The following is a 24,195-nucleotide window of genomic DNA, read 5'->3' on the forward strand; positions in this document are numbered from 1 at the left end:
AGCCACACAGAGGCACTCCAAACGCACAGCACACTGACGGGAGCCACACAGAGGCACTCCAAACGCACGGCACACGGACGGAAGCCACAGAGGCACTCCAAACGCACAGCACACGGACGGAAGCCACACAGAGGCACTCCAAATGCACAGCACACATATTCAAACCAGCGTGAGCATTTTCTGAAGACAGAACATCTGTGTCAAAAGGAAAACAATACTACGTAGAAACCAAGTGGAAATGATAAAACGGAAAGACACGGTGTCTGCTCCCGGGTGACTGCCTGAGAGCCTCAGCACCAGCATCGGGCGGAGCCGCCACAGGATGGGCTGGGCCTTCCAGCGCTGGGCTCCAGGCTCCTGCCTGCAGCTAGCAGCGTTGCACGTTCCCATCTCCTACACAATTGTTGGAAGTTCTAAAAATATTTAAATCAGGCATGATTGAATTAGCGTGCTCTGTTCTACACACGGAGTTAACGACGCCAATCCCGTGCTAAATGGGGAGACACTGAGGGAAGTGATTTAAACCCTCTGTAAATTTTATTCGAAAATTAACGAGGAGCACCTCATTCATAATTTCTAATTAAAACGGCTCTAATTAACATCCACGTTCGTCAGCCAGCCACCCGCCACACACGCGCCACTTGGATGCGGTGGCCGCGCGGAGCCAGGAGGGAGCTGGGCAGATACCGCAGTGGCGCCGCGGCATCTATTCTGGGAAGCGTCGCCCACCTGAGCCCGCCGAGCCCGCCAATCACTTCATCTCCAGGCAGCTCCTCGCACTCCAGCTGCCGCGAGCAAAATCTCCAAGGACTTCAGAGCGGTGCTTTAAAAGACACCAGTTTGCGGAGAAGGGTCTAGAGAGTGTCCATTCAACTGACAAAGGAGCAGCGTGGCGCCTCCCTTCCTGCCAGAGCTGTGACACCCTCAATCCAGCCTCACAGGCCCTGCTGCCCTTGCACACTCACCAGCTCTGAAGCACAGCTGCGGCGTGTCTGTTGGCCAGACTGTGTGGTCGAAGGGGGCGAGGGGCCCTCCAAGCACCGTCAGTCCTGGCCGCAGACACCCCCCACCCAGTGCCACCACTCGGATCTCAAGAGGACGCACAGATGGGTCAGGAGTGGGCCCTCGGCCAGCAGGAGTGAGGAAGGACAGTGGAAGGGCAGCAGGTCCCAGACGCTGGGTCAGGGTGGCTGCCTGCCTGACGAGGGCTAGGGTCATGCGACACGGAGGGGTGGTGCTGGTAGCTCCACCACGTGGGGTGTGAGACGCTCACGTCAGTCACTCAGAAGCTCAGAGACAGCTAACAGCATTGGCAGGGTCCCCAGGACCTGGTGGGTGGGAGCAGCAGCAGCTGCGGTCCTTCAGGCGGCTATGCCCTGCCCAGCACCCTCCTGCGTGGCCTGGCCCACACCCGTCTTGCGGGCCCTGGCCACCACAGACCAGGCCCTGAATATAGCACCCCTGAGCAGCCCTGTGGCAGGAGGGGCTGGCGCTGCAGCCAGGAGGGTACAGCCAGCAGGGGCCCGCAGCCGGCAGAGGTCCGGGAGGCCAGCTCTCCTAAGCCCACACAGGGCAGGGGCCAGGCTGAGCTGAACACTCACGGAAGAGCATGCAGGCCCCTGGCACGAGGGAGTTTGCATCCACTAGGCTGAGGTGGAGCTGTGGGTGAAAGTCAGCCATGGCCGGGAGCCTGCAGGCCTTGCCGGTACCACGGCTGTGCTGAATTAAGAGTCCTGACTTGGGGAGCGGCAGCTCCTCATCCTCACCCAAGTAGGCCAAGCTGCCAGTAGCCCCGGAGGCTGCCCAGACGCACTTCCACCAGCCAGCCCCACCTGGGGGCCGTCCCAGATGCTGTGGAGCTATGAGATGCAGGCAGGGGGAGCACCAGACATTCCAGAAGGTTCCACTGCCAGAACCTCAGGCCAAGGAGAGCCACCTGGCTGCCCCAGCCCCAGCACTGCTGCTGGTACTAAAAAGGCTGTGCCAACTGGAGGGGCCCAGGCCTGATGAGACTAGACCATGCCACCTATCAACCCCCTCTGCTCTGTGGACCCCCACCAATAAGCCGGCTGCTCCAGGGGTTTCCACTGCCAGGCAAAGGCCCACCAGCCACCTTCAGACAGAACGGTCTGCAGACTGCAGGAGCCGCGCCAGGTGAGTCCAGGGTGGCGGCTGCACAGGGGCAGTGCCTGGTGCAGGGTCTCAGCGTGAGGCTCCAGCAAGCCTCGCCCGTGCCGTGGAGACTGGGCAGTGACCTTCAAAGGGCCCCAGTGTGAGCCACAGAGAGGTGTGGACACAGCTGGCAGCCCCCATGCGGCCCACTCGGCAACGGTGACAGCGGCTGCCATAGGGGCCTGATCCTGCAGCTGCCATCCTGCGGGCCTGAGTGCGCTGGGCGTGACCAGTGAGCTCACCCTGATCCTGACATGCTGATGGCACTCACCATCTTCCTCCCCAGCCTAGACCAGCATGCTTTCTCATTGCAAAAACTCTATTTTTGTCACAACTCACAAAAGTATTTCCTCGTGGAGCGAGGTGTTGACCAGCACCCACAAACGCGGCCACACACGAGCGGCGCGGCCACCGGGCTCCCACATGACTATAAATTCTCCGGGAATCAGTTTCGGACTTAAAGGAGAAAAGCAAGCTCGCCCTCTGCTGGTCCCCGGGGCGTCTGCCCACCCCCGCCATGTTGGGGACACAGGCCACTGACCCGGGGAAAACCACAGGCTCAGCATTTCATCCAGAGGAGCTTCCCCGCCCCCCCACTTCCATGGCCCCGCAGTCTGCCGCTGTGGAACCTGACCTCTTCCTCAGCCAGGAGCACAGTGGCCCTTCCACCCCAAAGCTTTCCTTAAAGTGGGGAGAGCCAAAAGGCCAGCATCTCCCAGGCCAGGGCTGCGTGTGGGGTCCGATTTCAGGGGCGTTGGGGTTCAGGGCTTGGGTTCCCTGAGGGAGAGGCGCCTGAGAGACAGCACTGCTGTGCGAGCCCAGGGTGGCCGTGGTGTGCCTCCAGTCCCAAGGCCTGACTGTGCTGGGTGCCGCCGAGGACATCTGCAGAGGACCCCAGCTCTCAGGCCCTTCCAGGCACTGAGGCCCGGATTTCCATTCTGCGCTCAGGCAGTTCAAGGCCCTGGCACAGCAGCGTGCCGGGCACCCCCACCACTCGACCGGCTCCAACACGCCCAATGCGACGGTCTCTGCTCCCAGCTTCACCCCGCCAGAGGCACCCCATACCTCCCTCCAGCCTCCAGCCCCTCGTGGTGGCCCTGCCCCTCCTAACCCTATGCTCCTTGCTCAGGGAAGTGCAGTGCCCCCTACAACCCTTCCAAGCCCTTCGCAAGGCCCAGCAGACAGTAACCCAAGTCTCCACGCCTAAGTGCACTGGAGCCCGCGGTGACCCTCTTGGCCATCTGAGGGCTTGCTGGGGGTCTCTCCTCTGGTGGACACAGTGCCTGCCAGGACACGCGCTGCACTGCTGATGACTCCCTAGAAGGAGTTGTGGGGGGACAGCCTGACTGGTGGCTTCCTGGAGGCACGAGCAGCACTCAGCACCTCTGCTCTGCTACCATACACGGCAGCCGGGCAGCACCCAACAGCTGCACCACCCCCTCTGCCACAGCGACGACCCTGGGCTCACAGGAAGCCCTTGCTGGGGTTGAGTGGGCTTGGGGTGTGGTTGGGTTCTGCCAGGCCCACAGGCCCAGGGTGCAGCCCCCCACAGCTTCTCCTCCCCCACTGAGGCCTCTGGGACACCTTCCCGCTTGCTGCCTGCCCACTCACCCTGTGCCTCTGCCCTCCCTTGGGCTCGATGTTCAGCTCCTTGTATTTTCTCAGTGCAAGCTCCAATTCCGCCTTTAGGTCAATGGCACGCTTTAAACATCCACCGTGGGTCCCTACGCGGGTGAAGCGCTGCAAAACAGGGGTGTGAATAGCTCAGGAGCCTGGCCGGCAGGCCCCAGGAAGCCATCCCGCCGGGAGGCACACGCCAGGTCCACCGGCCCAGGGGATCCCTGGTACACCTGGGGTGCAGAGGACGAAGCTGCAGGTGAGGCACAGAGCCCTCGTGGGTCAGGGACCATTCAAGTCACCAGGCCATGCCCCCGGGCCACAGTGCCCCCAAGAAAGGGACCCCCCATGCCTGGCGCTCTGCACACGGCCCTCCACCCACAGGTACCAGGTTTGAGGCTCACCTGGATCCACGAGCACACGGCCGGCAGGAACTTGTTCCGGATGAGCTTGAGTGTGTCGCGGGCGGCGTGGACGACAGCGAGGTTGTCCTCATTTTCCTGCACCTTCAGGCCCTCTGGGGAGAGGCACACAGAGGTCACCCGAGGGCGCTGGCCGGCATCTCCCACAGGCCCCGGAGAGGCGGACCACGCAGTGAAGGCTGCTCTAGCCTGAGGGGAACCTGCCAGATGCCTATGCCTGCCCCCAGGAATCCCAAACCGGATGCTGTGAGAAGGAAGTGTTTTATGATCTTAGAAAAGAACATTGTGGCTTAACACCAAAGCCTCCCCTCACACACAGCTCCACTGCCTGTGTGTGTCTCAAATCTCTTTGGCTGCAGCCATCCCACCTGGAGGGGCAAGACCACCCACGGCCTCTTCTACTCACTGCCCCCACCCGCCGGGCACAGGACCTTCCCCTCCACAGACTACCCCACAGGATGGGGCCTGCCCAGTCCAGCCTCACCGGCCCCCACCCACCCTGGCCTCTCCTCTGCCAGACACCCCAGCTCCAGCTCTGCTCTGCCATGGCTTCCCCTACTGTGGCACCCTCAGCGTCTGGCACAGGGCTGAGCTCTGTGCAGGCAAGGACAGCCCTGGGCTGGCAGCAGCGGTGCCCACCCCGCACAGGCCTGCAGCCTCACTGCTGAGGCACCTCCGGGCAGCTGAGCCCTGAGGATCAGTTCTCCCGGCAGCCTCCCAGCCCAGCTGCCTCCTGGCCCTGGTGAAGGGACACCAGCTGTGCCTGCTTCCAAAGAAGTAGGTTCCTCAAAGAAAGCAATTTGAAGCCATGCACAGACCCAAAGGGCCCCAAGTGGGGCATCAGTGGGGTTGGGAGGAAGCTGGGGCCGGGGGAGCGGAGGGCGGCTATGTCTCAGCAACCCTCACCCACCCAGGCTGCAGCACCAAGGCTGCGTGTGGCCATTTCTGGATCACATTTTCCTCCCAGCAAGGGCCGGTGCTACCTGACCCCTCATGGCAACACGAGACCGTGACAGGCCTGTGAGCTGGCGGGATGCCCACACAGCCTGCCCAGGGCTCCTGGTCACTTGGAGGTCAGGCCTGTGCTCCCTCATCCTTCGAGGACCACACCAGCCTCGAGACCCCACCTCACCCCAATTCTGCAGGTCCTTACTCTGTCCACAGCCTTGCTGAGGTGGAGGCTGCCATGAGCTCTTAGAAGTATCCCCGTGGCCACAGAGGCCTGGCATGGGTTGGGGGATCCCAGTGCAGAGGCCACACAGAAAGGAAAAACCTGGTAGTGACCCCTGATCTAGCCCCCCAGGGGAGGCCCCTGCAGTCCAAAGCTCCGGGACCGGGTGCCAGTGAGGGAGGGGCCTACCTGGGAGCTGGGGCAGGGTGGCGCCGCAAAGATCCTGGGAAGGCAGTTACCTGAGTAGAGCTCCACGTCCAGCATGTACTTGTGTGAGCCAAGCCCATGGCTCCGCACAAATTCCTCGAGGTCACTGTCCTCGTCCTCATCTGAGGGGTCACCTGTGGCTGTCTGGGGTGGCTGTGCCCTGCCGCCCACTCTGGGGTGGCCTGCAGAGGCAGGCAGGTCTCTACTGCAGCAGGGCTGCTCCCCATCCCAGGGTTCAGGGGTGCCAGACCAGCAAGGGCCCACCTGGCCCGCGCAGGAGGAGTGAAGGGCATCGAACGTGCCAGAAGCCACGCCAAGCGATTCTGTCTCCGGGTTCGGGTCAAAGTCAAAAGGCACCAGCAGCCTAAAGCAGCTCTCTACCTCCGTCAGGCAGGATTCAATTTCTCCAGACATTTCTGCCAAAAGATCAAGACACCTGTTTGCATCACCATGTGCAGCAAAAGCACCAGCCCACCCAAAACCACACCCAGAGGCCCACTCCCCCCAGGGCGTCACTTTTCAGGTGGAATGGAGTGGTACAATCACAGCTTACCCCAGCCGCAACCTTCCAGGCTCAGGTAGTCCTCCCGCCTCAGCCTCCCCATTAGCTGGGACTACAGGCACGTGATACCATCAGCTAATTTTTTTGTAGAGACAGGGTCTCCCTATGTTGCCCAGGCTGGCTTCGAACTCCTGGACTCAAGTGATCCACCCGTCCTGGCCTCCCAAAGTGCTGGGATGACAGGTGTGAGTCACTGCGCCTGGCCATGCAGTGCACTTTTCAACTGCTTCCTAATGCACCCAGCTCAGCAGCTGGGCCTGCAAGGCAACCTCTCTGCACCTCTGGGAAGCGAGCACGAGTGTGCAGGGGAGGTCAGCCCGCCTGCACTTCCCAGGAAATGGCGGCACCTCCTTCCTGGGGCAACAAAACAGCTTTGTTCATGCCACAGCTCCCGGGCCGGAGCAGCTTTCCTCTTGGCGGCCTCCTCATCGTCTAGGCGCCTGGCTGCCTGCCTTGTGGGTTCCCCTGAGGCCTGTGTTTCCCAGACGTGGCCTGTGGCAGGGCCCACGTCTGGAACCACAGTCTGTCAGGGGAAGGATCTGGGGCACATGTCGTCTGAAGACACGGCTGTGCCTCCACCCATGTCAGGAGGTATCTCAGGAGGGCCGTGGCACCCCCTCCTCACACCATCGTGATGACACTCACGAGAAAGGCTGACTGCCGGGAAGCAAACAGTGAAGTTTTGGGGAAGGGGCTGGCAAGGTAGTCACAAAATAAACCAGTGGCAGGGCCTTCAGCCAGGCTGGGGCTCAGACCACTGCCTCCAGGCACACCTGTGCCCGGTATCTCTGTCCAGGGGTCTGCGCAGCAAACGGCGTGGGTGAACATGACCACCAGAGGGCGCGGGAGAGGCGTGGACGGCCCAGGAGGCCCCTGCAGGGTGTTGGGCGGGGTCCTGTGGCTGAGAATGCCTTCCAGCCCGACCTGAATCATCTCCACCTAGCCTGTCTCAAAACCTGGGTCCCTTGCGGGCGGGGCCCTGGGACCAGGAGAATGAACTGCCGGACCACGGGCAACCCCCAGAGGTGTGGGCCCCTGCCTGTGTCCTGGGCACTTGCCTTGCATCTCCCTCTCCGCCTGGCTGGCTCTTTCTTGGTAAATTTTATCCAAGTGCTTCTGCTTCTCCTCTTCTCTCTTTCTTTCTGCCAGAGTCCGAGCATTTGTGTCTTGAAAATCCACCTGAGCAATTTAAAATAAATACTAGGGTCGGCCGGGCGTGGTGGCTCACGCCTGTCATCCCAGCACTTTGGGAGGCCAAGGTGGGCAGATCATGAGGTCACGAGTTCGAGACCAGCCTGACCAACATGGTGAAACCCCCATCTCTACTAAAAATACAAAAATTAGGCTGGGCGCGGTGGCTCAAGCCTGTAATCCCAGCACTTTGGGAGGCCGAGGCAGGTGGATCACGAGGTCAGCAGATTGAGACCATCCTGGCTAACAAGGTGAAACCCCGTCTCTACTAAAAATACAAAAAATTAGCCAGGCGTGGTGGTGGGCGCCTGTAGTCCCAGCTACTTGGGAGGCTGAGGCAGGAAAATGGCATGAACAAGGGAGGTGGAGCTCGCAGTGAGCTGAGATCGCGTCACTGCACTCCAGCCTGGGCGACAGAGCGAGACTCCGTCTCAAAAAAAGAAAAAAAAATAGCTGGGCGTGGTGGCGGCGCCTCTAGTCCCAGCTACTTGGGAGGCTGAGGCAGGAGGATCACTTGGACCAGGGAGGTGGAGGTTGCAGTGAGCCGAGATCACACCACTGCACTCCGGCCTGGGGGACAGAGCGAGACCCTGTCTCAAAAACAAGAACACCCATAACAAAAACTAGAGCCATCTATACAGAATGTGAGCAAGATAAAAGTTCAAGCAAACCTAACAAAAGACACAGCGTCCACGTGTGGCTGGGAGCCCTACACGTCTGTAAGTTCACAGTGGGTTTTTTTTTAAGACAGGGGTCTTGCTGTGTTGCCCAGGCTGGACTCAAACTCCCAGGACCAGGTGACCCACCAGCCTCGGCTTTCAGAGTCAGTTGGACCACGGGTGTGCACCCTCACACCTAGCTATTCACAGCACATTACAACAAAATACAACGCACACCTCTCTGCTGTCGGAGCCTGGGAAAGCCAGCACATCTGCTAACTTAAAAGAGGCAACGAGACTTCTCACCGCAAGTACCTCACAGGTAGGCAAGCAGTGTGCTTGTTCCATTGGCAGGCAGGGGCTGCTGACTGGACCCAGGGGTCTGAGACAACCCGAGCATGAACCCCGGGAGACAGGGCACTCCAAGGGCACACAGGGAAGCCAGCAGGGCCGGGTCATTGCACTGGGGAGGCCTGAGCCTTCGTGGCAGGTGGGGTAAGGGGCACGGTAGGGTCTGGGCAATGAGGCTAGGTTCAGGCCACAGCAGCAGATCCTGGTGGGTTTCATCATGCCAGGAACCAGCCAGAACCCACAGCTGGATCCGGGTGGAGCCTTAAAGTGCAAGGCTGGGACAGGTCCCAGAGTCCAGGGGCCACTGTCATAGAAAATGCTGCAAGTGAGAAGTTGGATTTGGCTTTTCCTTTGTCTCCTACACACACATAAAAAATTACACATGCAACCTCAGCTCCATCCACACACAAACCCTATGCTCTTCTTCTCAGAGCTGCGCCGCCCCTCGCAGGGAGGGCCTGACCCCAGCTGTTGTCCACTTTCCCACATTCCACGGATGGTCTGGCAGCCGGGGTGCTCAGGCAAGCCCAAGTAGGCCCCTGCCGTGCCAGGTCTGACAGGGAAGTGCATCTTCACCCTGGTACAGTCTGCCCTCCTCATGTCAGATAACCAGAGTCTCTGAGAAACTGGGCCAGGCCCACCTACCTTTTTGTTGTGTCTTAAGAAGTGGTAGCCCAAGGCAAGCTTCTTGTAGGCCTCCCCAAACTTCTCATTCCACCCTTCCACGGCCCGGGTGGCCGCCTGCCTCAGCCTGTGTGCCGCCTCCCTGGGGGGTGGCAGAGGCTGTGCGGGGTCTGTGCCCAGCGTGAGCTCCAGGAACTCCTGGAAGTTGGAAACAACCAGCATCCGGAACTGGTGAGACCTGGCGAAGAGTTCGTCCACGATCTGGAAGGCTGAGAGGCGGATCTCGGCGTGTTCCTGGGTCAGCTGTGCTATCAGCAGGCGGTAGGCCCGGCTCAGCTGCTCCTCTGAAGACCTGGGGATACGAGCCAGCCTGACCCAACTGCCCCGCATGCAGAGGATGGGTGGGGGGAGACTCTCCGTACAGGGATGCTGCATGCACGTGTGGCAGGGACCACCACTGCCTTCCCATCTTCATTCTCCCCTTTTCTACAGCAGGGTCTGCATACTGCCGCCCAAGGGCCCCATCTAGTTCCCCAGCCCCTGCCTGTTTCTGTGTGGCCCATAAGCCAAGAACGTTGAAACAAATGAAAACTACTTGGTGAAATGTGAAAATTATAGAGACTTCAAATGTCGGTGCTCATTCACAAAGTTTCACTGGAACGTGGCCCATCTATCCAGCTGCATCATCTACAGCTGCGTTCACAGAGCTGAGGCCTTACAGCAAAGCCTGAAACACAAACCATCCAGCCCTTTAAACACAGGCCACCAGGCACAACGCAGACCGCCCGGCACAAACGCACACCGCCCAGCACGCACGCTGTTCAGCTGGGTGCCTCCTGATGCAGGAAGGAAGGGAAGGCCTAGAGCTCGGGACATCTCCCAGCCCCTCCTGAATGCTCCTCTTCCCAGCTCCTGGCCCCACATAAACCATTGCAAATTGGATTTCCTGGTGCATGCTGCAAAACCTGACCTGAAATTTTCTATTAAAATGTCAACACTCCATCACTCTATAAACAATCTGTAAGTTCCCGTTTTACAAACACAGGATACAGGATAATCAGTGTCCTCGACTTTTGCTCCACCCTCCGAGGGGAAGTTCTGCTTCCCCCATGAGTCTCTGGGTGCCTGAGGGTGACCTGCAGAGATCCTGGGCAGCGGATTCCCGGAGGGAGAAGTTAACAGGGGTGGACATACCCTAAAGGCGATGGACCAACTCGCCCATCAGCAAGCTCTATTCTCTCCCTTCGCAAAGTCCAACGGCAAAGAAAAAGACCGCACGTTTCTCTCTAAATCACATATGTGCACTCCGGAAACGGGAATGAAGGGAGAAGCACCAAGCACAGAGCAGTGATGGGTCCTCAACGCCCCATGCCCCGAACCCAGAACATGACCACCCATCAGAGCTGGGTACTGCAGGGCCCTGAGAAAACGTCCTGGGTGTGTCCCTCGGGTGGTTCTCTCCCAGGCCGGGGCAGGACGGCAGGGCCCTGTGTGTGTCCTGGGCTCTGTGGGCCAGTCAGTTACTGTGAGTTACTAAACCCTGAGACATACTTGCAAATTTTCTTCAGTTCCTTCATTTTCTCAGGATTTAGTCTGGGTTCTCCTGAAGTTGTGAGCTCTTCTACCAACTTTGAAAGTTTCTGATCCATATCTAGAAATAGGTAAGGCAGAAATGCTAAATCACCACCTGTATTTTATAGCTCTTGGTGTTATTAACGTGTTTACGGGGCTCTACTATAAACCGAAAGTTCCGGGAGGACCGTGAGGCTGGGGTCCATCTGCCGTTACCTCTGTGGGCGCCTCTCTGGGAAATACGTGTCCGGCAAGGTCTTTACAGTGGCGATTACAGTCAGTTTTAAAAGTGAACCTTCACCTCAGGACCTCTACAATCCCCTGCGTGTGGGACGCTGCACTGAGGGCCGTGCGTTAAAAGAACCAGTGGCACTGTCCAAATCAGCTTTTGCCTAACGTGACTGTTGCTGTTTCCCTTATTCACTGATTCCGCAGGGCAGCCTCCAGCAAGGCTGCAGAGGCCAAAAGGAGCCAAGAAATTCTGAGATCAATGAAAGTCGCGCCCGGAGGCCAGGGGTGGCCCTAACGGAGGCAGCCCGCCCGGAGGCCCAGGGTCGAGCACTGCGGCGTGCAGGGTGGGAAGAGGCGAGAGCCTGCAGCACCGCCAGGAAAAGGCCGAAGGACCCGGAAGGAAGCGCCAGGGGAGGCCGGGGCGGAGGCTGGGGAGCTGCGCCCTACCCGGGGAAAGCAGCGGCCCGGCGGGGCCGCGCAAGGCTGGGGCCGCGGGGTCGCCCTCGCACAGCGGCTGCACCGGGCGGGCGCGCAGCCTTCGGCGATGCTCGGGGGCTGCGGCCTGTCACTCGGCCCTGGGCCCGCCCTCCGGCCCCGCCGCCGGCGCTCTCGAGGACACGGGACACGCACCGCCCTCAGGTCTCTGCCCGGCGCCCGCAGAACCGCCGGTGCTGAACCGGCTCGACCCCCGCCCAGCAGCGCAACCACAGTCCCTCCTACCTCTGACTCGGCGCCCGCCTCGCCCCGCCCCTTCCGGCGGGCGGACCGCCCCTCCTGTCAGGTGCCCAAGAGCTCTACAGCCATTGGCTGGCCCTGGGCCGGACGCAACAGGAGCTGGGGTCACCACGGCGACGACTGCACCTACCCCTTGACGCGGCCGTTCTCGCCGTTGCCCCATCCTTTCCGGCAAAGGCCCCGCCCCTATCACGTGCCCTGAGCTCGGCAGCCAATGGCTCACCCCGGCCCAGGAGGCGCAGGCGCAAAGACGCGGCCAAGGTCTGCGCGGTGACGTAGGCGCGCTCCCGGCGAGGGCGGGGCAGCCGGGGAGGGGAGACGCGCGAGAAAAGAGGCGGGAGGGCGCAGAAAGTCCTTAAAGGGGCTTCGGTGTGCGGGCGCCGGGGGAGGGGCCGGCCGGGAAACTGAGGCCGAAAGGAAATTCCGGTCTGGGCGTCAACGCCACGCCTGCCCGGAGTCTCGCGGCCAGGTCCGTTCCCTTGCGGAGGGCCGGTGAGGACTGCCCAGGCGGGAGGGCGCGGGTTTCTGGATCCTGGCGCCCTGGACCCCGCGGCCCCTCCCCGCTCGGGCCCAAGAAGGGAACCCCTGGGCGGGCTCGGGGGTCTTCGGGGCCCAGCTCGGCGCCAGGCACGCAGCAGGTACCCCTGGGCCCGGGCTGGCCCCGGGCAGAATGAGGAGCAGAGGCGCCGTTCGTCCTGCCGCCGAGGTCCGCAGCCTGGAACGGAGGGGAGTGTGAGGCCGGCTGCGGACGGACCGACCTAGAGACCGGGCTCGGGAAACCGTGGCTCAGGAGGAACGCGGTGTGCACTCCACTCGCGGGCGCCCGGCACAGGCCACGCAGAGCAGACGCCCGACTGGGCGTCCGGGGCTGGGTGCATGGCGGGGGCCGCCGACAGCGGGGCGGCGGGCCGGGATTTCTTTTTCGGGGGGATGGGCGTGCCCTTGCATTAGAGTGGTGGTAGCTCACAACCCTGTTAATGGTGTTTTTGTAGGGTGGGTTTCACGATGTGTGAGTTATATCTCAGTAAAGCAATTCTTTTAAAAGGAAAAGAAGAGGGACTCCCTGCGCCGCCCCTCTCTGCAGCACCAGCCTCTGTCCCTGGGCGTCAGTGGCTCCCAGTTCTTAGCCTGCAGGCAGCCCTGAGCCGCTCCTCCGCCTCACCCCTTCCTCACCCAGCCTCTTGCTTCACTGAGCAAGCTGCAGCCAGATCCTCCCTCAGCGCCCCTTGCCCTGTGCACCCAATCGCTGGCCTGTGGCTTCCTCCAAGGCACCCATCCAGCAGTTTCCCTCTGTGTTCTACAGCAGGTTTTTTTGTTGTTGTTTATTAGTTCTCATTAGCATAAAAGGGTGCCGTTTCTCCCATACTAACAAAACCCTCTCTTTATCCAACTTCTCTCACCAATTGCTAAGTCCAGTCTCTTTTACACTGCCCCGGGGTGTCCTCTCAGCCCTCAGGCTCTACAGCACAGCCAAGCTGCCCATGGACTGCCCTGCAGCCTTTTTTTTGTTTTGTTTTTGAGACGGAGTCTCGCTTTGTCACCCAGGCTGGAGTGCAGTGGCGCGATCTCGGCTCACTACAACCTCCGCCTCCTGGGTTCAAGGGTTCAAGCAATTCTCCTGCCTCAGCCTCCCGAGTAGCCGGGATTACAGGTGCCCGCCACCACACCCAGCTCATTTTTGAATTTTTAGTAGAGACGGGGTTTCACCATGTTGGTCAGGCTGGTCTTGAACTCCTGACTTCCGGTGACCCGCCCGCCTTGGCCTTCCAAAGTGCTGGGATTACAGGCGAGAGCCACCGCACCTGGCCTGCCCTGCATCCTTCTGTTCGCTTGGACCAATTACCTGACTCACTTGGGCTTCTCACTTGTTCACTCCATGCCCATTTGGTTTGCAAATCCTGACAGCCCTTCCCTCAGAACACATCCAGATCTGAGCAGGTCCCACTGCCTCATTGCCGCTGCCAATTCCTGGCCACCCCTGCAGTGGGTCACTGCTGTCACCTCGTCTTTCACTTGTGCACTGGTACCCCTAAACCATCATGCAGCAACCAGAGGGACCTTTGAAAGTCTAAGGTAGGATCACAGGATTGCTCCACACGGAATCCTCCCACCGCTCCCATCCCAGGGCAAAGCAAAACCTGTTGTGGCCTGCGTTTGCCGCCCCCTACATCCCACCGGTCGACTTCTCCAACCTGCTCTTGCTACCACACTGGGCCTCCGGGGAGCGGATCCTCCTGCTGGGAAGCTTCTGCCAGTATCCAGAGCTCCTTCCCCACCTCTGTCCAGCCACTGCTCATGTTTCACTCCTGAGCAAACACTTCTGCACCTTCCCGCCTCCCTGGCTCAGCACCCTCCGTCCGTTTTCTTAACCTGCTCCGATTGTTCCCAGGGCACTTCTGGCTTTGTGTCACACAGACTTACTATCTTACTAGCTGATTCGCTTTTTTCTCTTCACCCCTAAAACACAGTCCATAAAAATAGAGATCTTTGTTTTGTTTCATGAAGCCAGACACAAAGTAGTGCTCAATATTTGTTGAATGCTGGATAAGATTAGAAAGCCAAGATAAATCATGATGAGAATTAGACGATATTTTATTTTTTTGTTTTCGTTTGAGATGGAGTCTTGCTCTGTCGCCCAGGCTGGAATACAGTGACGTGATCTCGGCTCACTGTAACCTCTGCCTCCCAGGTTCAAGTGATTCTTGTGTCTCAGCCTCCCAAATAGCTGGGATTACAGGCGCCACCACCATGCCCAGCTAATTTTTGTTTTTTTAGTAGAGACAGGATTTCACCATATTGGCCAGGCTGGTCTCGAACTCCTGGCCTCAAGTGATCTGCCCGCCTTGGCCTCCTGAAGTGTTGGGATTATAGGCGTGAGTCACCGCACCCAGCCAAGAATTAGAAGATACTTCTAAAAGATATTTTAAAAGAACCGACAGAAACTTTGAGATGATAAAACCCAAACAGTATAAACAAAACCACCCAAGGCACATCTTAAATTGCAGAAAACTATTGATAAATCTTAGAAGCAGTCAGAGTAAAAAAGGCATATGACATACAGGCACAAAGAAGCCAAGGATTTCTTGTCCCTTCCACCCCCAACAACAACAACAACAACAAAAGCAAGCCAGAAGAAAATGAACATCTTTAAGATGGTAAAAGAAAAAATACTGTCAATCTAGAACTGTATCTGCAGCAATATAGCCTTTTAAAACTGAAGTGATACAAAAGCATTTTCAGACAAAAGCTCCATGAATTATGACCAGCAGATTTGCAGTCCAGGAACTGTTACAGGATGCTCTTCAGATGAAAGGAAAATGATACCAGAGGCAAACTATAAAAGGAATGAAAAGTTCTATAAATACTTTTTTTTTTTTTTTTTGAGACAGAGTTTCACTCGTCACCCAGGCTGGAGTGCAATGGTAAGATCTTGGCTCACCGCAACCTCTGCCCCCTGGGTTCAAGCGATTCTCCTGCCTCAGCCTCCTGAGTAGCTGGGACTACAGGCACGTGCCGCCACGCCCGGCTAATTTGTGTATTTTTAGTAGAGATGGGGTTTCATCATGTTGGTCAGGCTGGTCTCGAACTCCTAACCTCATGATCTGCCTCCTGGAGGTGGCAATACCGTAGATGAGAGAAGGATCTAAATCTACAGGAAGATGTGCCATATTCATGGGTTGAGGACTCAATATTGTTACGATTTTTAAGTCCTTGTTATGGACTGAATTGTGGCCCCTGCCTACCAAATTTCTATGTTGAAGCCCTAACCTCCAGTGTGACTTTATTTGGAGATGAGGCCTTTAAAGAGGTGAACATTACATGGGATTCTAGGGATAGAGCCCTCATCTGATAGGACTGATGTCCTCGTAACATGAAGAGACTCCTGAGATGTGTGTGCACAGGAGGAAGTCCACCACTAGAGGACACAGTGAGAAGGGGGCCGTCTGCAAGCCAGGAGGAGAGGCCTCACCGGGAGCCAACCCTGCCAGCATCTCTAGAACCGTGAAGAAATAAATGTCCATTGTTTAAACCCCCTAGTCCGTGGTCTTCTGTTATGGCAGCCAAGCAAACTAATACCGTCCCTTTGGGGACCGTAGGTTCACTGCAGTTCCAGTGAAAATCCCAGCACACTTTTTACAGTGTTCAGCAGACATTGATTAGTTGATTCTAAAATGTACGTGGAAATGCAAAGGACCTAGAACCACTGAGACCATTTTGAAAAAGCAGAACTGGAGGACTCATACTCCCTGGTTTCAAGACTTGCCTTAAAATTGCAATAATTAAGATAATGTGGGCTGGGCGTAGTGGCTCACGCCTGTAATCCCAGCACTTTGGGAGGCTGAGACGGGCAGATCACGAGGTCAGGAGATCCAGACCATCCTGGCTAACACGATGAAACCCCGTCTCTACTAAAAATAAAAAAATTAGCCGGGTGCGGTGGCGGGCGCCTGTAGTCCCAGCTACTCGGGAGGCTGAGGCAGGAGAAGGGCGTGAACCCGGGAGGCGGAGCTTGCAGTGAGTGGAGATCGCACCTCTGCACTCTAGTCTGGGCGACAGAGTGAGACTCCGTCTAAAAAATAAAAAAAGATACTGTGGTGGTGTTAGTACAAGGATAGACCTAAAGGCCAATTTAACAGAAGACGGTGTCCAGAAATAAACCCCAACTTACACAGCCAGGAATTTTTTTTTTTTTTTTAAAGGAGCCAGCATTATTCAATGGGATGAGAAATGTCTTTTTAACAAATGGTGTTAGAACAATAAACATATGGGATGGGTTGGGGAATCATCCTCAAGCTCTTCCTCACACAACACACATGAGTTAGAGATGTGTTACAGACTTAAACAGAAAAGCTGAAACAGAATCTTCTGGAATATATAAGAGAATATTATCGCAACCCTGGCACAGGCAGTTTTTTTTTTTTTAGAACATAGAAAAGCATTAGCCACAAAGGAAAGAATAAATTGAACTGCACTAAAATTTTAAAAATCTGCTGATCAAATGACAGTCAATAAAGCATAAATACACATATCCCACAAAGGATTCGTATGTGAGGAATTCCTACAAATCAGTAAGATAATGCAACCTAAAATGAGCAACAGACAAATATATAAATTACAATCAGCACATCAGGAGGTCAAAATCAGACATCAGAGTAAAGGAAAGGAAAATCACACTGAGGCCGCAGTGCACACCCACCTGAATGGCTAACCTGACAACACCAAGTGTTGACAACAACGTGGGGCCACTGGAATCCTCACACTGCTGCTGGAGTGTAAAACGCTACCACCAACTTCGGATAAATCTTTGGCATTTGTGGTACAGTTAAACATATAAATACACCATGACTCAGTTCATTCTACTTCCAGGTAATTACTTCCCAAAGAAATGAAAATAATGTCTGCAAGAAGACTGGCACACAAATGTTTGTAAGAGGTTTACTCATCATAGCCCCAAATAGGGAACCCAAATGCCCTTCAAGAGAATGGACACGGGCCGGGTGTGGTGGCTCACGCCTGTAATCCCAGCACTTTGGGAGGCCGAGGCGGGCGGATCATGAGATCAGGAGATTGAGACCATCCTGGCCAACATGGTGAAACCCCGTCTCTACTAAAAATACAAAAATTAGCTGGGCTGGGCGTGGTGGTGTGCACTTGTAATCCCAGCTACTCAGGAGGCTGAGGCAGGAGAATTGCTTGAACCCGAGAGGTGGAGATTGCAGTGAGCCAAGATTGCACCACTGCACTCCAGCCTGGTGTACATTGTGGTCTGTGCACACATGGATTACTATCACTCCTACTCAGCAACACAAAGGACACAACTGCTGACATGTGCAACAGGCATGAACTTCACAAGCGTCTGCAGAGTGAAACAAGCCAGACCCACCAGTGTCCACACTCTACCATCTGATGCCTATGGAGGCAAACCCCCTCTTAGGGTGACAAAAATCAGAGCAATGATTGTGCCCCGGGGTTGTGGATAACTCAGAAGGCACAAGGGGTCCCTTTCTGGGGCCGTTCCACACCTGGGCTTCCGTGGTGGTCACGTGGAGGTACATTTATTGAGACTCACTGAGTAGCTTTTACTTATATGTGCATTTTGGTGCATGTATTTGTGCCTCAGCTGAGAAAGAGTACAGCGAGATAACACAACCAACAAAACATCTCACATTCAAGACTCCCAGTGCCTCTCGCTGGTGCGGATGTGGAGCAGGTGGGCGGAAGCGGGTGCAGCCGCTTTAGCAAACCGTGTCTGCCGAGTGGACACAGCAATGCCACTCCTCAGCATCTTCCCACAAAAGGATGATGTGTCCAGCAAGGGTCACCTCCCAGAGTGCTCATGGCAGCTTTACCTGGACACTGCCCGATGTCCACCAGTGCGAGAGGGGCTGGGCCGCTGTGCTGCTTCCGCCTGGAGAGCACAGGCCTTAACCAGGCAAGACTTTGCCGTGCCAGGGCTGCTGAGTAACACTGAGCCACGGACCCACGCCATGTGGCCAGAGTGAGCCACTCTGATGATGACTGACCAGGATATTGACTGGGCAAGGCCAGGGGCTGGGAACAGTCTGTTTGGTGGTTACATGCGTGTTGCACAGAAATTCGTTATGTGAACTTAGAATGTGTGTGCTCCAGTATGTTCTACTCAAGTTAAAAAGGAAAGAACAGGACACAAAGCAAGAAAAGCCCCTGCACGTGAGGACGGTGGAGCCTGGGCGGCTCAGGAGCCCGGGAGCGGTGTGTGCGGCAGTGGGGCCACAGGGTCTGCTTCGGCCAAGGGCTGACCCGGTCATGGGCACTCCAAAGTGGGGCACGTGGGAATGTGGTGGGTTCCAGCCGGGTGCTGTGGAGGAGCCAGGGCAGCCACCATGGGGTAAGAGGCGGGCTAAGGGGCACCCGCTGGCCACAAGAGCTGGGATGGGCTGCTGGAGAGAACAGGTGTGGGCGGTTGGGGGAAGGGCCAGTGGCTATAGCCTGCAGCCTCCTCAGCCCAAGCCTAGACTCAGCCCAAGCCGCAGGCTCAGGCTTGCTGGTGGCTGCAGCCTGAGCCCCCACCCACCACAGACAACGGCCTGCGGGTTCCAGGAACCAGTGTCTGAGTCACACCCAGCTGCAAGCTGGGGCCGCAAGACACTGGGGCCATCATGCCTGAGGGCAGCGCCTGAGAGGAGGACTATGCTCCTGGTGCGCTCTGGGCAAGAGTGGCCTCCAGCCGGCTTCTCAACTCCCTGTGGCCATGGTGCCAGAAGCTATNGTGGAGGAGCCAGGGCAGCCACCATGGGGTAAGAGGCGGGCTAAGGGGCACCCGCTGGCCACAAGAGCTGGGATGGGCTGCTGGAGAGAACAGGTGTGGGCGGTTGGGGAAGGGCCAGTGGCTATAGCCTGCAGCCTCCTCAGCCCAAGCCTAGACTCAGCCCAAGCCGCAGGCTCAGGCTTGCTGGTGGCTGCAGCCTGAGCCCCACCCACCACAGACAACGGCCTGCGGGTTCCAGGAACCAGTGTCTGAGTCACACCCAGCTGCAAGCTGGGGCCGCAAGACACTGGGGCCATCATGCCTGAGGGCAGCGCCTGAGAGGAGGACTATGCTCCTGGTGCGCTCTGGGCAAGAGTGGCCTCCAGCCGGCTTCTCAACTCCCTGTGGCCATGGTGCCAGAAGCTATGCACATGCCCGCCGTGCTGCCTGGGCCCTAGGGAGGAGCAGGACACAACCCTCAGTGTTAGAAACGCACGGCAGCCTCGGCTCACACAAAAATGAGAAATAGAAAACCATTTTATTCGCATGGTTTACATTTACAGTTTATTAGCTAGTCAACATCAACATGCAAAAATAAGCACTAACTACAAACCTCTACAATATGGTTCTCTGTCAACTACGATGGTTCGTTTGTTTTGAAAAGTCATCAGTACTTCTCTCAACTGAACGATTAATTTCTGTAATGGATAGTATTTAGACTCTACAGTTATGGAACCATCCGGCAAGGCCTCTGCAGAAACTTGGTCCCGTGGATTTCCACGTTATACATTCTCAAAGCAGGAAGTAAGGCGGCACACGGAGGGTGTGATATCGAAACTACGCACGTAGGAACACAGCCCCGCGATGTGGTATCGAAACTACGCACGTAGGAACACGGTCCCGCGGACACGGCCCGCGAGGCAGGCGGGCGTCCTCGAAGCCAGCCCCTGACGGTGGTGGCGCCAGGCGTTTTGGCAGCAGCGCTCGAATGAAGCCGTGAGTGTCCCTTGTGGCGCGGCATCGCGGGTCACTGCAGGTCAGTCCAGTGCCACTGCCACCTTCCCCGGCCGGGCCAGGGCCAACAGGAGGCGGTGAAGGACCAGCCCGTTCTCCAAGTCTCATCGTTCACAGAAGGAAGGAAACTGAAAACAGGGAAATCATGGGCTCCTACCGCTCAAACGCTCTAAAGTTCCCCTCAGTGTTTAGGCCAGTCTTTAAAGAAAAGTTTCCTTCGAAAGTTGAAAGTACTTTTCAGAAGCATCAAATGGCTGACGTGTTATTACAAAATCCTACCAATCAAAATGCTGTTTTCAAGTACAAACTTAGGAAACCTTATTTTCTCTCTTCATAAGAGTATTTCTCGTTGCTCACTCATCTTTGGTCGCAAGAAACAGAAACGCCGCGGCAGGCTGGAGCATGAGGCAGGAGGAAGGCGCGGCCTCCCCGCCCGCTGCAGCCCGTCCCCGAGGCGTGCGCTTGGCGACGTGGGGCCTACATGATGTATACCTTCTCGGCTTGTGAGAAGTGGAAGACTTCTTTGGTTCTCGGGCAAACGACTTTATCATCTTGACGGATAGAAAGCAGAGACTGAAAAATAAAACCGGGAATGCGTTAAGGCAAGCGAATACGACGTAAACAGATTTCCATGGAAAATCCCCACAACGAACCACCAGGGAATCACGCATCCTCTCAGGCAAAGTTGCTTCCCGAAGGCACACCTGCCAAAGAAATCCCGGGGCCACCCTGCCTGTCCTTCCCGCCCCTGATCCATTTCGAATGAAGCTAAGGCAGGGTGGGCAAGAGGACAGCCCTGTTCCGATGGCAACGTGTGCCGGCCTGGCCCCCCTGCCCTGCCCGCCCCACACAACCCCGTTCCGATGGCAACACGTGCCAGCCTCGCCCCCCTGCCCTGCCCGCCCCACACAACCCTATTCCGATGGCAACACGTGCCGGCCTGGCCCCCTGCCCTGCCCGCCCCACACAACCCTGTTCCGATGGCAACACGTGCCGGCCTGGCCCCCTGCCCTGCCCGCCCCACACAACCCTGTTCCGATGGCGACACGTGCCGGCCTGGCCCCCCTGCCCTGCCCGCCCCACACAACCCTGTTCCGATGGCGACACGTGCCGGCCTGGCCCCCCTGCCCTGCCCCCTCACATTGTAGCCGTAGACATAGCCGTTGGGCAGCATCATGGGCGGGTTGTTCTCGTTCATCACGTCGCCGGAGATCTTGCAGACCAGACGGGAGTTGGCACAGTGGGCCATGGGCAGGGGCTGTGCCAGCTTGTTCAGGGAGCGGCTGCACACGGGGCAGTCGGGGCTCTTGGAGCTGCCGTCCTCTTTGTAGCACTGTCTGTGCATCGGGTCAAGGAAGGGTTGGGGGCCACCCGGGGCAGCCAGGGTGAGCCGAGCCCCCTGTGGCCACTCTACCCCGGGCTGCATGCCGTTCTGGCTATGTGTGCACCGTGCAGACCGCACGGGCTATCCTTCAAGGCAAAGGAAGGGCTGCACTTGACAGCTACACAGCCCCACCAAGGCCTGGGGGAGACAAGAAGCCCGCACCTTCCCGCCCCGGCCTCCTGTGCCAGGACTACATGCACACAGCGGCTCCGTCGCCCACCACCCTCTCCCCTGCTATGCAACCTCTCCAGGCAGGACAAGAGCCACCCAGCAGGGATGTTCTGCTGGCACCTAGGAACAGGCAATGGGCAAGCACACCAGCCCTCCCCCTCAGAGTTCCACAAAGGGGACAAGGGAGGGGGCCTGAGTCTCATTCATATCCCAGCACAGCCAGGAATCAGCGCAATCCCGAAACACTCACTGCCTTCTGGGCCTGAGTCAGGTCACACGAGAGACATTCACAGGCAGGGACAGAGTCAGTCACAGGAGAGGGCAGAGTCAGTTGTAGGAGGACAGTCAGTCACAAGTGGTGGCAGAGTCAGCCACAGGTGGGGATAAAGTCAGTCACAGGTGAGAGCAGAGTCAGGTGCAAGAGAACAGTCAGGGCAGAGTCAGCCACAGGCAGGGACAGAATTAGTCACAGGCTGACAGTCACAGGCAGGGGCCGATTCAGTCACAGGCAGGACAGAGTCAGTCACAGGCAGGGACAGAGTCAGTCACAGGCAGGACACAGTCAGTCACAGGCAGGACAGAGTCAGTCACAGACAGGGGCAGAGTCAGTCGCTGGCTGGGAGAGTCAGTCACAAACAGGGACAGAGTCAGTCACAGGTAGGGGCAGAGTCACAGGCAGGAAAGTGTCAGTCGCTGGCTGGGAGAGTCAGTCACAGGCAGGGACAGTCAGGCACAGGCAGGGGCAGAGTCACAGGCAGGATAGTCACAGGCGGGGAAGAGTCAGTCACTGGCTGGGAGAATCAGTCACAGGCAGGGACAGAGTCAGTCACAGGTGAGACAGTCACAGGCAAGGACAGTCAGTCTCAGGCGGGGCAGCGTCAGTCATAGGCAGGGGCGGAGTCAGTCACAGGCGGGGACAGACTCAGTTGTAGGCATGGGCAGAGTCAGTCACAGGCAGGAGCAGAGTCAGTCACAGGTGGGGACAGACTCAGCTGCAGGCGTGGGCAGAGTCAGTCACAGGCAGGATGGAGTCAGTCACAGGCTGGGAGAGTCAATCACAGGCTGAGGCATAGTCAGTCACAGGTAGGACAGTCAGTCACAGGCGAGGACAGTCACAGGCAGGATGGAGTCAGTTGCAGGCAGGGACAGACTCAGTCGCAGGCAGGGGCAGAGTCTGTCACAGGCAGGAAGAAGTCAGTTGCAGGTGGGACAGAGTCAGTTACAGGAAGGAATCAGTCAAAGGCAGGACAGAGTCAGTCACAGGCAGGGCCACAGTCACAGGTGGGGACAGAGTCAGTCGCAGGAGGGAGCAGAGTGAATCACAGGCGGGAAGAAGTCAGTTGCAGGTGGGACACAGTCACAGGAAGGAATGAGTCACAGGCAGGACAGAGTCAGTCACAGGTGGGGACAGAGTCAGCCGCAGGCAGGAGCAGTGAGTCACAGGCATGAACTGAGTGAGTCGCCGGTGGGACAGAGTCACAGGCAGGATGGAGTCAGTCACAGGCAGGGGCAGAGTCAGTCACAGGCAGAGGCAGAGTCACAGGCAGACAGAGTCAGTCACAGGCGGGACAGTCAGCCACAGGTGGGACAGAATCAGTCACAGGCGGGGGCCAAGTCAGTCACAGGCAAGGTTCTTGGTAATTACATGGGGAAACTATTCTGAATGGTAATCTCCCAGCCGCCAGAACACATCAGAGTCAGGCTTTTAGATCAATGCTCGGTGCCCATGGCGGCATCTGAGATGATGAGAGAGAGAGGAAGGGTGCCACTTCCCAGAGTGAAGGCTGTGCGACGCATCCAAGGCCCCTCAACATGGCCCCACCCCGACCATCTAGACACTGTGCAGGTGCAGCACGCAGAAGCCCGGGTCTGTCTGTGGTGGGAGGACAAGGGTGGCAAGGTGCAGGGTCAGTGTGTTAAAATGTGCAGGGTCAGTGTGTTTAAAATGTGACCAAAGACGCGAACCCCAGGCCAAGCCGCACCGCGCACAGGAGGCAGGATACGGCGTCTTGATGGCTGAGAGGCCAGCCTGCAGGGTGAGGGTGAACACAGAGTTGTTTCCCAGCTGGTGTAGTCGGTAGTTGTCGTACCGGAACTGCTGGATCAGCATCCGCCACCGTGCAGGGTCCAGGAGGTCCTGGAAGATAGAGGGCAGAGGGTGCTGGGGATGCTCCCAGGGAAGCTCCTGGAACAGCTTAAAAACGTGGGCCATGGTGGGGCGGTGCCATCGGCCCACAGCCATCCCCCAATGACCCACACACTCTGCACTAAGGGTCAGCACAAAGCATACCTCCCTCAAGTGTTGACTGAAACACAGTGGGATGAGTGCTGACTTAACTCTGATTTCCACACGCCATAGGGCCAGTGCTGACTTAACTCTCTGATTGCAACATGCTGTGAGGCCAGTGCTGACTTAACTCTCTGATTTCAACATGATGTGGGACAAGTGCTGACTTAACTCTGATTTCAACACACCACGGGATGAGTGCTGACTTAACTCTGATTTCAACACACTGCAGGGCCAGTGCTGACTTAACTCTGCGATTTCAACACACCGTGGGGCCAGTGCTAACTCTGTGGTTTCAGCACACTGTAGGGCCAGTGCTGACTTAACTCTGTGATTTCAACAAGCTGCAGGGCCGGTGCTGACTTAACTCTGCTGTACACTGTGACAAAAATGGACTCACAGAGTTGGAAGGACAGCTCAGTGCACAGAGCACCTCAGAGCATTAGGTGTAAAAACTCTTTAGAGAAATCATGTATGAAACGGAAAATAGCTAGTCCATGTTAGGTTAAAGCATCACAGAACAGAAAATTAAACCTCACTAACGTCTGTCCCTAAATAACCTCAGGTTTAGACTTGGAGAGACCGCATGTGTGAGCA

At 57.3% G+C, this 24,195-nt stretch overlaps 2 protein-coding genes across 6 annotated transcripts in view; both read right to left on the reverse strand.

Annotated features, from left to right (window-relative positions):
• Positions 1-11,669, reverse strand: part of UVSSA (UV stimulated scaffold protein A) — a 43,422-nt gene extending 31,753 nt beyond the window's left edge. Inside the window, exons 1-7 of one of the 5 annotated variants that reach the window (XM_017865425.1) lie at positions 11,500-11,669; positions 10,528-10,627; positions 8,998-9,328; positions 7,210-7,330; positions 5,622-6,005; positions 4,194-4,306; positions 3,784-3,912 (exon numbers count right to left, since the gene is read on the reverse strand). In XM_017865425.1, the coding sequence (XP_017720914.1) occupies positions 3,784-3,912; positions 4,194-4,306; positions 5,622-6,005; positions 7,210-7,330; positions 8,998-9,328; positions 10,528-10,625 (1,176 nt within the window). In that variant the 5' untranslated portion in view covers positions 10,626-10,627; positions 11,500-11,669. The other 4 variants (XM_017865427.1, XM_017865422.1, XM_017865426.1 and 1 more) reach the window with 4 other exon arrangements.
• A 7,592-nt stretch (positions 11,670-19,261) lies between these two features.
• The window catches only part of MAEA (macrophage erythroblast attacher, E3 ubiquitin ligase), a 55,066-nt gene continuing 50,132 nt past the window's right edge, over positions 19,262-24,195 (reverse strand). Inside the window, exons 8-9 of the mRNA XM_017865429.1 lie at positions 20,898-21,093; positions 19,262-20,329 (exon numbers count right to left, since the gene is read on the reverse strand). Coding sequence (XP_017720918.1) covers positions 20,234-20,329; positions 20,898-21,093 — 292 coding nt within the window. The 3' untranslated portion in view covers positions 19,262-20,233. The remainder of the gene's footprint in view (positions 20,330-20,897; positions 21,094-24,195) is intronic.

This window comes from Rhinopithecus bieti, unplaced genomic scaffold (genome assembly GCF_001698545.2).
Source record: "Rhinopithecus bieti isolate Rb0 unplaced genomic scaffold, ASM169854v2 scaffold_79532, whole genome shotgun sequence".
NCBI lineage: Eukaryota > Metazoa > Chordata > Mammalia > Primates > Cercopithecidae > Rhinopithecus > Rhinopithecus bieti.